General features: G+C 54.9%; 1 protein-coding gene across 1 annotated transcript; it reads right to left on the bottom strand.

The window, feature by feature from the left end:
• Nucleotides 1-262: 262 nt before the first annotated feature.
• On the bottom strand, nucleotides 263-14,760 carry PRPF31 (pre-mRNA processing factor 31). The gene is made up of 14 exons (XM_066374305.1): nucleotides 14,690-14,760; nucleotides 11,692-11,876; nucleotides 11,539-11,599; nucleotides 10,036-10,119; nucleotides 9,382-9,479; nucleotides 8,624-8,730; nucleotides 7,692-7,861; nucleotides 5,598-5,755; nucleotides 3,806-3,895; nucleotides 2,119-2,246; nucleotides 1,948-2,020; nucleotides 983-1,111; nucleotides 782-880; nucleotides 263-652 (listed from the first exon to the last, which is right to left on the bottom strand). Exons 2-14 carry the CDS (start codon nucleotides 11,866-11,868, stop codon nucleotides 527-529), a joined length of 1,500 nt encoding a protein of 499 aa, XP_066230402.1. The 5' UTR covers nucleotides 11,869-11,876; nucleotides 14,690-14,760; the 3' UTR covers nucleotides 263-526.
• Between the last annotated feature and the right edge of the window lie 23 nt (nucleotides 14,761-14,783).

Here is a 14,783-nt window from a genome sequence, read left to right as displayed (position 1 = left end):
GCCCATGATGTCACAACCACTCACGTCAGTCTACACTGCAAGCTGAGGCTCTTGGCAGACATGTCGCTTAGGGATGACATGACTGAGGTCCCCCCAGGGGTGTCGGGACAGAGAGGTGTGCTCCTCTTCCTGAGATCTGTGATGGGGAATGACAGGGCCCAGGGTCCACCCGGATCAAGAGCCCAAGTTCTGTCCCCCAACCCAGCAGCTGACTCCTCCAGTTGCCCAGATGCTTGACACACAATCACTCCCCAGGGACAGATCCTGACAATGTGCTTTTAATTACACATTTTCCGAAAGTATCTCCTTTCCCATTTAAAATAAAAAAGATGAGGTGTGGTGAGGACTGGCTCTGGCCCCAAACGGGGCGGCGATCTTGGGGGTGGGGAGTCCTCCGTGCCTCCCTGGGCAGTCCGAGCACTGGCCAATGGCAGGGGGCCCTTCGTGCCGGAGCCTCCGAGCCCCAGCCCTGACCCTGATCCCTTCAGGTGCACACAGCCTCCGTGTCACTGCACTGGGTGGCCCCTCAGGTGGACATGAGACCATTCTTCTCGCCCTTGACCTTGAGGAACTCAGCCATGCTGGAAAAGTACTTCTGGTTGGCCTCAGCCACCTTCTTCTCGGCTGCTTGCGGGTTCACAATCTCCAGGCCCTGGGCAGGTGATTGACATGGAGAGTGAAGTCAGGAGACTGCCTGGCCCCGTGATGACACCCCCCCACACCTCGGTGTGGATGGGCGGAGCAGCCAAAGCCTGGGGAGGGGAGCAGGCTTTCCAGGTACCTGAAGCGGCGTGAAGGCCACACTGGAGGCGGTCCCCGAGGAGCGGTCGCGGATGGTGGACTTCCCGCCATACACCACACTCTGCTTCTGCAGGGTCCGCTGTGGAAGGGAGGGCAGGGCAGGTCTCAGCTGTGGTTCGGACTCTCCCACTCATGTCTGCTGCACCCCCCCACACACACACACACCCAGGCCCCGTCGCACCTGTAGCGTCTTGGAGATCCTGGCTTTGGTGGCCTCGTTCACCTGCGTCTGCCGCACACGCCCGCTGCCTGACTTGCCCAGGTGGCCCAGGCTGAAGCCCAGGTCCTCCTGGTAGGCGTCTTCCTCAATCTGGGGGAAGGGAGGAGTCCTGAAGTTAGTCACCTCTAGATGGGCTAGAGCCCAGTTATCCACCCGACCAGCCAGTGATGTGGGCACCTGTTCAGGCACCTATTGAGCCCCGAGTGCAGGGAGCCTTGGCTGAGGGTGCAGGGGACACTGGGGGCCTGGTGAGGAGCTGGGTGCTATTACTGTCCCCAGGCTGACAAGTGAGAGGGCTGTGTGTGTGTGTGTGTATGTTTTGTGGGACCAGGAGGATACTCAGACAAAACAGGTGGGGTGGGGCCTGACCAGGCGGTGGCGCAGTGGATAGAGTGTCGGACTGGGATGCAGAGGACCCAGGTTCGAGGCCCCGAGGTTGCTGACTTGAACATGGGCTCATCTGGTTTGAGCAAAAAGCCCGCTAGCTTGAACCAAAGGTCGCTGTCTCCAGCAAGGGGTTACTCGGTCTGCTGAAGGCCCGCGGTCAAGGCACATATGAGAAAGCAATCAATGAACAACTAAGGTGTTGCAACGTGCAATGAAAAACTAATGATTGATGCTTCTCATCTCTCTCCATTCCTGTCTGTCTGTCCCTGTCTATCCCTCTCTCTGACTCACTCTGTCTCTGTAAAAAATAAATTTAAAAACAAAACAAAAAAAAAACAGGTGGGGTGGGGCCCGGGGAAGGGCACACGCAGGGGAGCAGGGAGGACTGAGCCAGGGTAGATGGGGAGGGGACCGACTGGGGCTGAGTGACCAGGGAGAAGGCTGGGGTCCTGCCCCAGATCTGAGGAGGCCAGGGCCACTGGACAGATGGGGAGATGCGGCCGGGACCGGGCCGCGTGGGGCCGGACCCAGAGCCCCACCTCTCCGAAGCTCATGCGGTTGGCCTGCTTCCGGATCTCCGTCAACCCCAGACGCTCCTTCATCTTCCGGTACCTGGGGATAGGGCACGCAGGCATCAGCCCGGATGGTACCAACCTCCTCCCTTCCTGCCTGGCCTGGCCCAGCCCAGCCGCCTCCCGCCAGCACCCCACCTGCGGCCGCCTCGTTTCTTGCGCTGCCCATCGAGGGGCGCTGGCAGTGGCTTCACCTGCTTCACTGGGGGCGGCTCCTGCCACTTGTCGAACTTCCGTTCAATCTCATCCTTGAGTTCGTAGCCCACCTGGGAGGGGTGAGGGGAGGGGCTGCAGCTACTCCGTGGGTGCTGACTGGAGCCCCGACCGTCTCTCTGTCTGCCTGAGCAAGGCCGTCCGGGACCACCCTGTATCTAGGCCAAGGATCTCAGCCACTATTGGCTCTCTGGGGTTAAGCTCCATCCATAACCTGGTAACCCCCAGACTGTTCTCTGAGCGCTGCACCCACAGACCACTGTCTCTGTGACACCTGCATACGAACAGCCCAAGAACCCCGCCACCCCACCTCCTGTCCTCACTCCCAGCAGGTCAGCAAGCAGCGACGCCCGGAAATCAGTCACCCTCCACTCCAGTTCTCTCTCACCCACAAATCCCATGGGGCTCTCTTCTTCAGGCAAGTCCTGAATTGGCCCCTTGTCAGCACATCTGCTGTAGCAGAGCTCCCTGGAGGTGCATAGTCCGTGGCCTGCCCAGGCCCGCCAGCCTCCTCTCCCAGGCTGTCTGCGCTCTAGCCTCAGGGCCTTTGCACTGACCACCCCCCCCCCACACACATACCCAGTACCCATGAGATTTACTTGCTAACCTGACTCAGGTGTCTGTGAAGCCCTCATCTCCCTGGTCACCCAATGCCCTTCACTTCTCTTCCTAGCATTTACCTGGCACCACCGGACACAGACTTATCTGCCCCCTGACTCCGCCCTCCAACTAGAATGTGAATGCCACCAAGGCAGGGTTTTTGACTGTGCTGCTCACCCTGCATCCCAAGTCTCCAGACCAGTGAGACAACAAACAGACAGAGACAGAAAGAGAGAGGGGGAGAGAGAGAGAGAGTGCACACGAGCCTAATGCCCTGAACACTGCCAGGTTGGGGGCTTAGACAACAATACACAAGAGGGAAAACATCCTCTAATGGAACAAGTCTGCCTAGAAGACGGGTTAACTGAATAGTTACCGCACGATAACACATGCTTGTCAGGGGATGGAGGCCAGTAAGGAAGGCAAAAAAATGCCCCCTGTTCCCAAAGGGATCCATGACCGAATCTTCGGCACCTGTGAATGTCACCCAACATAACAAAAGGGACGTGGCGGATGGGGACAGGGTAAGGTCTTGAGAAGGGGAGGGTATGGGCCCAGAGTTGTTACCAGGTCCTCAGGAGGCAGAGGCGACATGAAGACAGGACCAGAGGCAGAGACTCCAGATGTTACACGGTGGCTCAGAAGCCAGAGAAAGGAGCCGCAAGCCCAGGGACAGACACAGCCTCTAGAAGTGGTCGAGGGCACAGGAACCGACCCTCCCCCGGAGTGCCCAGAGGAACAAACTCTGCCAACGCCTTGATTTTAACCCAGTAAAATCCCGTTTGGACTCTGACCTACAGGACTATAGATATTGAGCCTGTGTTGCACAAGGCCACTCACTACATTTGTGATCATCTGTTAAGAGCAGCAGCGACAGGAAAGAACTACACTGAGGGGAGGGGACAGTGACCTCGGTGGGGCCACAGTGGGGACACACTGGCCTCCGTTAGAACAACTGCTGTCCCTGGCCAGACTACAGACCCATGTGCACTGACGCCCGCCCACCCCTCACCTTCCCCTCTGTGCTCTCATGGAAACTGTCCACGCGGGCAGCCAGCGTGCACTTGGCGGCCACCAGGCGGGCTGCTTTCCGTCGGAGATCCTGGAACAATGGGAAACAGAGGCTAGGTCAAGGTGAGGAGTCAATGAGGCTAGCCAGCACGGTCCAATCTCTGCCTGTCAGCATCACGGCCTTATGCCATTGCTACAGATGGAAAATGCTCAAATGCCAGAAAATAAGTTTGTTATGATTAAAATAGAAAATAGGCAGGGTGACCTAACCTGTGGTGGTGCAGCGGACAGAGCGTTGACCTGGCATCCTGAGGTCGCTGGTTCTAAACCCCGGGCTTACCTGGTCAGGGCACATATGAGAAGCAACTAGTACAAGTTGATGCTTCTCACTCCTCCCCACCCCCTTTCTCTCTCTCTCTTTCTGAAAACAAATAAATACAATCTTAAAAAAAAAAAAAAGAAAATATGCAGGGTTATCACTGAAAATCGTGTTCTTTGCCACAAAAGAAAAGGTGGCCTGTGACTTGGGAAACACTGAGATGGTATACAGAAGCAGATTAAGGTTTGAGGCCCTGGGCGCAGCCGCACAGGGCCTATGCAGTGTAGTATGTGTACAGGATGCAGCATAGTAATGGAATAATGAAAATAAGTGAATATAAACATACTATCAGGTTTTACCACTGATTGTAAACTTGTACATCATTAAAATTGCACATATGAAACCAAACTTGGTGTCGTTAGAAAAAAGTGGAAAGTTGAGGTTTTGCGGGGCCCTTCAGAAGTCGGGGCCTAGGGCGCATGCCCGGTGTGGCCGCTGTTCAACCTGCCTCTGGCGGGTATGTAAAACCCATTGCCACCAGTCTCAACTAATAACAATCGTACAAAAATTAAAGTTGCGGCAGCTATGCGTAGGGAAGAATTAGCCTGCCGCTAAGGGGTCTGGTCCTGGCCAGACCAGTAACCTTGTGATTTCAGGTGGGGTCTGTGGGTTATGGGGTAGTGGTCAACTGGGAGACAGGGATCGGCCACCCTGCATAACCAAGTCCCAGTAAAGACTCTGAACACTGAGGCCCTGCTGGACCGTAATCTCTGTGCCGCTGTCACACAAGACCCCCTGGTCTTGTCACCCTCTCGGGTCTGGACACTGAATACTTCTTCCCCCAAATCTCTGCACAACTGACCCTGTCAGACCTCCACAGCGGGAGTGGGCACGCCCTTGTCTCCCGCCCCTCAGGAGACCCAGGGAGCGGAGGGTGCAGAGGAGGGGCACAGCAGTGCCGGGAGAGAACTGTGCCCTGGGCCACGGGCAGGATGGCGGAGGTGTCATGATGGGTACTCCTAGACCCTGCCCCTTGTGCATCTTCCCTTGGCTGATGTTACTCTGTCCTCCCTTATGATACACAGTGACTCTCGCGAGTTCTGCGAGTCTTTCTCACAGGTCCCTGAGGCTGAGGGTGGTTTGGGGAACTCCCCGGACTTGCAAGCTAAGGCGATTGTCACTTGTCAGGTGTGAGGCCTGACCTGGATGGGTCCTCATTGTGACCAGGAAGCAAGCTGTGTTCTCCCCATTTTGCAGAGGAAAGGCTGAGGCACAGAGCTCAGTTCTCTCGCCCGAGGTCACCGAACTGGCATGTGGCGCTGCAGGAATGCCAACCCCGGTGCACCTGCCCCAGTGTCCCTGTTCTCACATCCCCTACTACCCTGGTCCCCGGGTCCCCAACCACTGCCGTCAGCTCACGGGAACATGCTCAGGCTGACGGGACCCTTCCCTTCTGACACAGCAGAGGGCTCACCGGGGGCAGGGACTGCACGATGTCACTGTGGTAGATGTAGCCGGTGTGGGGCAGCACGGAGGTGGACGAGAAGCCAGACAGCGTCTTGCGCTGGGCCCCCAGCAGCATGATGTTGCAGGCGGGCATCTTGGAGAGGTTGGTCAGCCCGCCGGCCACGCCTGCAGTGGGCAGGGACAGAGGTCAGCAGCAGCAGGGGTGTCCGTCTGGGCGCTCCCCTGTGTGCCATGCCTTCACTGCGTTTCTGGTCGGATCCCGAGGTGGCCCCACCAGGCCTGTCTCATTTCAGAGGGGGGATGTGCAGGAAGCTCAGAGAGATGAAGCAACTTGCCTGAGGAGCACAGCCAGCAAGCAACCCAACAGGAACCTGCCCTCACCTCAGTCTGTGAAGCCATACAGCCCACCCTAGGAAGTGCCGACCACACTGGGAGTTCCCAGGAGCCGCTTTGCAGGCGCAGCGAGGGGAAGTGGGCTGTAGGTAGGAAACTACCTCTACCTGTGATGGGGCCTGAGGGGAGCAGGCTGGTGCTGGGTGCTATTAAGGATTAGGGAAACCGTGTCATCAACCCAACAAATCTTTAAAAGGAGCCTCTGACACAGGACAGCCCCCAGAGACATTGATCACAACCTCCAGGTGTCCATGGTGCTTTTTACAGCTGAGGGGACTATGCAATATAATTAGGTTAAGGATCTTGAGATGGGGCAATGACCCTTAAGGACCTGGGCTTGATGTGACCACAAAGGGCCCTTAAAAGCAGGAGCCTGACCAGGCGGTGGGGCAGTGGATAGAGCATCGGACTGGGACGCGGAAGACCCAGGTTCAAAGCTCCAAGGTCGTTGGCTTGAGCATGAGCTCACCAGCTTGAGCGCGGGGTCACTGGCTTGAGCATGGGATCATAGACATGACCCTATGGTCGCTGGATTGAGCCCAAGGTCGCTGGCTTGAGCGAGGGTCACTCAGTCTGCTGTAGCAGCCTCCCTCCCCCAGTCAAGATACATACGAGAAAGCAATCAATGAACAAATAAGGTGCCGCAACAAAGAATTGATGCTTCTCATCTCTATCCCTTCCTGTCTGTCTGTCCCTATCTGTCCCTCCCTCTGTCTCTGTCACATACACACACACACACAAAAAAAAAAGTGGGAAAGAAAGGCAGTGTCAGAGTCAGAGCGATGCGATTGAAGACTGAACGGAAGGAAGGGGCCACAAGCCAAGGGACGCGGGGGCCTCTAGAAGCTGGAAAAGATCAGGAAATGGATCCTTCCTGGAACCTGCATAAAGGAACATGGCCCTGTCCAGACCTTGACGTTAGCCCAGGGGGCCCCCCGATGGAGTCCTGATGTCCAGGATTGTGAGGTGCAGATCTGTTGTTTAAGGAGCTCAGTTTGTGGTCATTTACTGTAGCAGCCATAGAAAACCAGCACACCCTCAGTCCCCACTGGGGAAACTGAGGCACGTGAGTTCGCCTGCCCAGGGATGGGGGGGAGGTCAGTGAAAGGGAAGCTAAACCCGAGGAGGACCTAAACCCGAGTTTATCCTGCCCTAAATCCACTGCTTCCTTCTACCCTGCGACTCTACACTCCTGCCCCCAAGGTAGCTGGGAGGGGCCCAACTGTGGCCCCCAAACATCGTATGTTTGCGTCATTACCCCCCGCCCCCCCGCCCTGCATCTCGGAATGAGACTTTATCTGGTGATGGGTCCTTTACAGGGGCAATTAAGGTGACATGACGTCATAGGACTGGCCCTAATGCACTCTGACTGTTGCCCTCGGGCACCTAAGAGATCAGAACACGGACACACAGAGGAGCGATGTGGCACATGGCTGTCTACACGGACACAAGGAGGAGGCGGCCATCTACATCTTCCCAGAAAGCAGCCCTGCCCACACCTGGGTCTCAGGCCTGCAGCCTTCAGGCCAGGAGACGTAAATCTCAGCTGCCAAAGAAGCCATTGTGCTGGCTACCCACCATGACCAACAGGCTGCTTCACCAAACTCCCCCACAGTGCTCCTGTTTAAAGCTGGCGGGGCCCAACCCTTCCACACAGCGCACTGCCAGGACCGGCTTCCCCCCTCCCCCTCCCCCTCCCGGCGCTTACCCATGATCTTGGCAGCCGAGGACGCCCCGATGATGATGGAGAGGTTGGGCGCGATGAACGACATGCGGGACTCCACGTACTCGTAGATGCGGTGCTTGGAGGCGTTCAGCTCCAGGGCCATGTCGCAGGCCTCCTCCAGCCGCTCCAGCTCCTCCTCCGACAGCTGCTGCCTACAGGTAGCACGGGGAGAGGGGAACAACTCAGCCGGGCTGCCCCAGCCCGTCCTGGGTTTCCTACCGGACTGCTGTGGGGTCCCCCGTCCAGCTGTGTGCGCAGCCTCAGGGCAATCACCCCCTCAGCGGAGGCAAGCCAAGGGACCTGCTTGCTCCCCACCCACAGTTCTGTGTTTGCCTGCGGCCAAGTCACTGCCTCCTCCAGGAAGCCACCAGACCCAGTCCAGGTAGGCAGCCCTCCTTTGTTGACCCCCGCCCTGTGGCTTTTGACCTGGGCATGCACCTTCTCCTCCCAGACAGTAGCTCTGAGTGGGCAGGGCTATGTCCCCCGTGTGAAGTTATGTAACCTCTTCGCGGAAGCTACCAATATTTGCTCCGTGATCAGGCAGGCAGCCCATGGGAGGTGTCCATCCCACAGGTCTCTGCTCCGGGTTTTAAAAACAGATCCTTCTCTTAGGCACAGCACAGGTGCCAATGAGGAAGCCAAAACCAGGTCCCTGCCGTCACCTCTGATTACTAGCTCAACCTCTGCCTCGCTCCTCAAGAGGACAGGCTCCTGGGGGGTGGGTACTGGCTCCTCACTAAGTGGGGACCCCGAGCCTGGCTTGGTGCCTGGCCGGCAAGTGCCACTCGTTCAATACATGTGGCATTGAAATGAACTGTCTTCCTGAGACTGCCACCTGTGCCACTGGGACCCCGAGATTGTCGTCTGCCCTGAGCTGGGTGGGCCGCAGTGCGCTCTCCGCGCTGTGTACACACCCCTGGGTGGTAGAGGCAGTCACGCTGACGACCATGATGGTGGCGTTGGTCAGGATCTGCTGAAGGTTCTCGTTGTTCTTGCACTTGTCCAGGCTGTTGCCCAGCTCCTGGGGGACGGGGGGGGAGGCAATGGAGGGACAGCACGGAGCTCAGGAAGGCTTCGGGCCCTCTCGCTCTTGCACCTGCTCTGGTCTCTTCCACATGAGGGAGTCTGCCTTCAGGGGCACATGCTCCTCCCAGGGCTTAGAGGTTCGATACCACCCGACCTCTTCCACTTTGCCTCCTCGCTTCCAACTCCTTGTTCCCTGGACCCCCTGGTCTTGTCACCCTCTCGGGTCTGGACACTGAATACTTCTACCCCTGAATCTCTGCACAACTGACCCTGTCAGACCTCCGCAGCACCTGCTGTGCCCTCCACAGCGGGAGTGGGCACGCCCTTGTCTCCCGCCCCTCTCAGGAGTCCCAGGGAGCGGAGGGTGCAGTGGAGAGGCTGTGAGAACCTCTTTCCCAGAACCCACCCCTCACATGCTGGGTAGCTGGCAGCAGCTGGGCCACCATCACCCGTCTCCACTACCTCCCGACCCCAGAGGGTGAGGAAGGCAGCTTGTTCACTTGCTTCCTGTGCTCCTCTGTCTCAGGCCCAGGCTGAGCGAGGGGAGCCTCGGCACCCCCAGGGCCCGAGGGCAGGACCCTGCCCCCCTTTCACACCGGCGGCTGGTAAGAAGCCTCCGATCTCTCTGAGCCCACCCGGCACTTACCTTGACCGTGCGGATGTAATCAAGCGCGTTGGGGACCAGCGACTCCAGTTCAGGGAACCGCTTCGAGTATTTGTCCCGGATGAACTTGTGGATGATATCTGAGGTGGGCAGGGATGGGAGGCATCTGGTGAAGGGACAGGCAGACACTGTTGGCTGTCCCCCCACATCTAGTTCCCCTTTTTCCTTTTGTAACTGAACCCCTGAGCATCAGCTTGGCGCAATAACACCCAGAATAAAGGCCACGTTTCCTGGCTCCCTCACTGAGGGACATGCTGAAATAGTTCTGCTCTACAAATGATATGTGCAACTTCCAGGTCACATCCCTTACTGAAGAGACCTGCACCCTCTTCTCTCCCCCATTTTTCTGGTGGGGATGATGAGGTGATGGCTGGAAGTGGGCAGTCACCTTGTACCATGAAATAGGTGGTGGGTCAACAAGATAAAAAGAGCCTGGGCACCAGATGCTGCTACAGCAGGGCACCAGCCGGGACTGCCCACCGGGACTTTCACGTGAGAGGAAAAGCCACTGTCTCAGCAGCAAAGCCTGGATTCAAACTAATGGGAGGGGCTCAGGGAAAGGCCAGCCCGGACCCTGCATGTCCCTCCCCCAAGGACAACAGCAGGGCCGGTTCTGTTTGCTCCTCCCACACTCACTCAGCTCGTTCTCAATCTCCACGGTCAGATTGTTGGCATCCACGATGACCCGGTATTCGGGGGCCGCCTCCACGGGCCCCATCACTGTGAGAGTGAGAGACAGCCTGGTGCAGTGCCTCGTGTCGGAGGAGGCCCTGCACACCCAGCTCTGTCCCGAGACACTCGTCCCCGAGCTGTCAGCTCGGGGTGTGCAGTCACGATTCAACGTCCAACCCAGGTTTCAGTTCTTCCCTGACCCTTGAAGCAGGGTCAGCTGGCCCTCCTGTGGCCCCAGAGTGTCCCCAGCTCCCTCCTTCCCAGCAGGTGCTGCCCACCAGCAGCTGTCTGGGACCTGGCCTGACTGTGGCTGACCTCTCCGGGTGCCCAGCGCCCACGTGCCTGGTCCCCACGTGCCTCAGGAAGACTGTGCAGGAAGGAAAATTTCCCTGAAACTCTGCCTTGACTATACCACCCCTGTGCCTGGCAGCCTCCTGTGGCTCCCAACCTGATGAGAAGAACTGGGGTGTAATGGGATCACCCCCTGGGAGCTGGTCTGGATAGTCAAGAGACAGCCTAGTGCTCCTCAAAGCTGGGGGTGAGAAGAGGTTTTAGGCGATGCTTTTCTAGCCACGTATACGTGCAGTTACTTCCTGTTTACCAAGTGACACCAGTTTTCTACTCACTAGATAGCTTTCCTTCTGAGATAAATTTAGTTTAAAAAGTATGTTGATTTAAAGACAACGTGGGCCCTGGCTGAGTAACTGAGTTGGTTAGAGCATCGTCAAGGTTGCAGGTTCAGTCCCCAGTCAAGGCACAGACAAGAATCAACCAGTGAATGCACGAATAAGCAAACCAACAAATTGATGTTTCTCTTTCTCTTTGTTTCTCTCTTCCTCCCTTTCTCTAAAATCAATAAAAATAAAATTAATTTTAAAAATCAAAGAAATGTGGAATGGGAGTTAGAAGGCTGGATCAAAAAAATGAAGGAATTAAGAAGTACAAATTGGCAGTTTCAAAACAGTAACAGGAATGTAAAATACAGCATGACAATATTGTAATAACTATATATAGTGCCAGTGGGTACTAGAATTATCAGGGGGAATCGCTTCATAAATGTCTATCACTGTGCTGTACACCTGAACCTACTATAATCCCGCATGTCACCTGTAACCAAAAATAAAATTGAATGCTAAAACAAACAAAGCAAATGTCAAGTTAATAAAACAGGTGGCAAACCCCCTGTAATTGGTCGTGTGACCCACTTAGAAACCTTGACAGAAGTGTTAGGCAACTGGTGAGCGGTCAGCCCAGACCAAGAACTTGATCACTGTCAGCTGGAAAATGTGGTATCTCTTCATGAGCGGAGAGGACTGGGTTGGGGTGGAGAAGAGGGCTCCGGAAAAGGCCCAGAGGTAGGCGGACCCAACTTTCAAAGCCACACACAGCAAAAGAGGCCCAGGGTTCTGGCGGGAGACCAGGCAGGTGGGTGGGGTGGGGTTGGGGGGGTTGGCAAGGGGCAGGTACCTTCCGAAGCTTTCGCTTGCTTGCTGATGTACTCCTCAATCTTCATCATGATCTCAGCAAACTGGGAGGGAGAGAAGAGTCAGCACCCAGGACAGCTCGAGAAGAGCCACCGCCCATGTTGCCCCTCAGAGCTCCCATCTGCGGCCTGCTCACCATCTTGCTGTCCCACAGCTTGGCGATGCTCTTGACCGAATCCCCAGAAAGATCCACCTGCGTCTCCTCCTGCACATCCTCGATAGCCGGTTCCTCTTCCTCCTCCCCATAGCTTCCTCCTTCCTCCTCTTCTGCCGCCTCCTCGAGGTCAGCCAGGAGCTCATCTGCCAGAGACATCCTGAAGCCTGTGGGGTGGGGGGAGCGGGGTTTCCCCTCATTACTGGGAGGGGCTTCCCCCCACCCCACCCCAAGAAGGCCCTGGTTGTCCTCCTCAACCCCACGAGCACACAGGACTGGCATTTTCTTTTGCGTTGTTCTCCAGCTCTTAACTGTGCCTGGCACATACTAGGTATGCAACAAAACACCTACTGAATTAATCCATGAACCTCCCAGAACCCCGATCATCTCCAGCTGTAACTCACACTACCTACCCTCTCACTGTCACCACTCTGCCACTACCTCATGAAGGCTTAAAAGAGACATCCTCCCCATAATGAGAGGCAACCTCTCACTTTTTTTCTGTAACAGAGCTCTCCCCCCCCACACACACACAATTGTTGGGGCCCAAATGGGTGACAGGTTTCCTAAAATACTGAGCTGCTCGGCATCAGGACCACCAGACAGGCCTCAATCCGTCTAGAGTCCCCAGGCTGATTACATCTGACCGCAGGCAGCTTCCTCAACTGCCCCAGGTGCTGTACAAATATTAGTATTTTCTGTGAGTCCACGAAGAGGAAAAGGTTGGGAAGCACTACTTTCTCTACAAGGTGCAAACCCACACTCTGTCCTCCCCACTGCTTTTTCAATATATCTTTTTAAGTCATTCATTTTAGAAAGAGAGAGGGAGAGAGAGAGAGGAATATCTATTTGTTGTTCCACTTATTTACACATTCATTGGTTGATTCTTGTATGTGCCCTGACTGGGGATTGAACCTGCAACCTTGGCAGACTGGGAGGATACTCTAACCAATTGAACTACCCAGCCAGGACTCTCCACTGCTTTTTTTGTGTGTTAATAAGCAATCTTTCCCTCTTCCCGCTCCTTTCCTTGCTCCAAAAATCCATTCCCCTTTCTTATTCCCTGCCTTGGGTACCATGTTCCTCTAACATGACAATAGAAGCTATGAACTACACTGCTCAGAGGTTAAGGGGGTGACTAGCGAGTGGGGCAGGCTGGGGGTTGGGCAATAGGGAGGAGAGGGGCCCGGAGAACCAGGGAACTCAAGCACGATGTACAGGCACAGGTGATGCTCAGCTTCAGGCACAGCTTGTCAGTGAGAACATGGGCTCTGTGTTGCTAGGTTTTTAATTTTTTTCATGAGAAGCAAGATATTCAGAATTTTTGTGTGGACTCTCCAGTTTGAAACATCTCTTTTTGATTATTTAAATGGATAATTTATATTTTAAAAAACTACCACCATGGCACAGGCCACACCAAGCACCCTTGGGCTGCTGGTGTAAGACGAGAAGTCCAGTTGTCTCTAAGAGATCAATCTCCCTTTACATCCTTTTCTCTCCCTGAGATACAGTGTTCCCTTTATACTCACTTCTCTTTATATGACACAATTTTTCCCCCTAAACTCACCTTTATAATTTCACATGTGCCTTTTTCCAAAATTCCCCTCACTCACTTTCAATAAAAGAAACTCTTCCTTTCTTTATAGAACACAACCCCCTCCCCACATGCAAGACTCAAGTGTCTCTTCATACTCTCTTTTTGCTGTCCCCCCAGGTAAACTGTAAGCAAACCTAGGGACCATGTCTGCCTGCTCACTCTTACATCTTGTTACATCCCCACCATCTAGCTGAGTATCTGTTGCAGAGCAGGCATTCAAGAAATATTTGCGGCCCTGGCCGGGTAGCTCAGCAGAAGGAGCTTCATGCCGGCATGTGGAGGTCACAAGTTCAATCCCTGGTCGGGGCACAAAAGACAAGCAACCAATGAGTGCACAACTAAGTGGAATAAGTTGATGCTTCTCTCTTTCTCCCTTTCTCTCTCTCTCTCAAATAAATGGAAAAACAGACAAAAAATTTGGTAAACAAACAATTTTATTTAATCCTTATACCCACCACATTATGGTATCTTTTCTCCAAGTCTTTGAATATAATATTTTTTCGGTCCCTCTGGTAGGGGCATAAACAATACGTCTTGCGGTTTGGGTCATCTGTGACTCCTGCCGCTATACTCCTGCTCCTATATCTATGAGCTCCCTTAGTTTGCCTCAGCACTTAAGATTCTCTACATTTCTAACATGCTGTTTAGTGCCTGCCTATCACATTAAGCTAAAGTTTCCCTGAGAATAGGGGCCGTTTATTCGTTGTTCATTGGTCCCAGGGCCTAGCGCAGCACCTGGTATGGAGTCACTTAATTCCAGCCACCATCCCCCTTGCCCAGGAGTCCTCCCCACATTTCCTTGGCTTACCAACTTCTTCTCCTTACTTTTTGTTTTTTTTTACTTATTCTTTAAATTCAATTTGTTGGGGGTGACATTGGCTAATAGGATCATGTCGGTGTCAACCGTACATTTCTTTGATAACATCATCTGTATGTGGCATCATCTGCCCACCACCCAAAGTCAAATCATCGTCCGTCCCCATATATTTAACTTCCTTGACCCACACCACCTTCCCCCACAAACACACTTTTTACGGGCTCAAGCCCTCCTCAGCCTCCGACTCCCATCTTATATTCCAGCTCCCTGACCTACGCACCCTTCTTTCCGTGACACAGCCCGCACGCCCTGCGGGCACCCTACGGCGCTTCACACACCTGTGATGATGTCATTACTAGGTCACCTCTCTCCTCAAGCAAAGCGTTCTAAGAGGGGAGGGGTCATTTCTGTTCCTGCCATACACCCCGAGTCCTAATGTTGTGGGAGCACATGAGAACTCTGGGTCGTCAATCTGATATAGAGCGCCTTTGTCCCCGCTCGCTTCCGTTCCCCCGATACAAAGGGATCCTGCCTCCCCACCCTCCCCTCGACCCCGTCACACTCACCACCTCCCTCCTCGAACCACCGTTTCTAGGAATAAGGTTTCAGTTGAGGTCGACGCTTACTGATGACGTCTAGCCCTGGCGCCACGGCCGAGGC

The sequence above is a fragment of the Saccopteryx leptura genome, chromosome 3 (genome assembly GCF_036850995.1).
Source record: "Saccopteryx leptura isolate mSacLep1 chromosome 3, mSacLep1_pri_phased_curated, whole genome shotgun sequence".
NCBI classification, from domain to species: Eukaryota; Metazoa; Chordata; class Mammalia; order Chiroptera; family Emballonuridae; genus Saccopteryx; species Saccopteryx leptura.
Note: the sequence above shows the minus strand (reverse complement) of the source record. Positions and strands in the feature narration are given on the sequence as shown.

What these genes read in the sequence shown, in the direction of transcription:
- PRPF31 (XM_066374305.1), bottom strand. Translation starts at nt 11,868, where the DNA reads ATGTCTCTGGCAGATGAGCTCCTGGCTGACCTCGAGGAGGCGGCAGAA. An exon ending in ATTACATCCGCACGGTCAAG is followed by an intron (nt 8,731 to 9,381) that starts GTAAGTGCCGGG and finishes CCCGTCCCCCAG; the next exon opens with GAGCTGGGCAACAGCCTGGA. An exon ending in ATGAGAGCACAGAGGGGAAG is followed by an intron (nt 2,247 to 3,805) that starts GTGAGGGGTGGG and finishes CACCCCTCCCAG; the next exon opens with GTGGGCTACGAACTCAAGGA.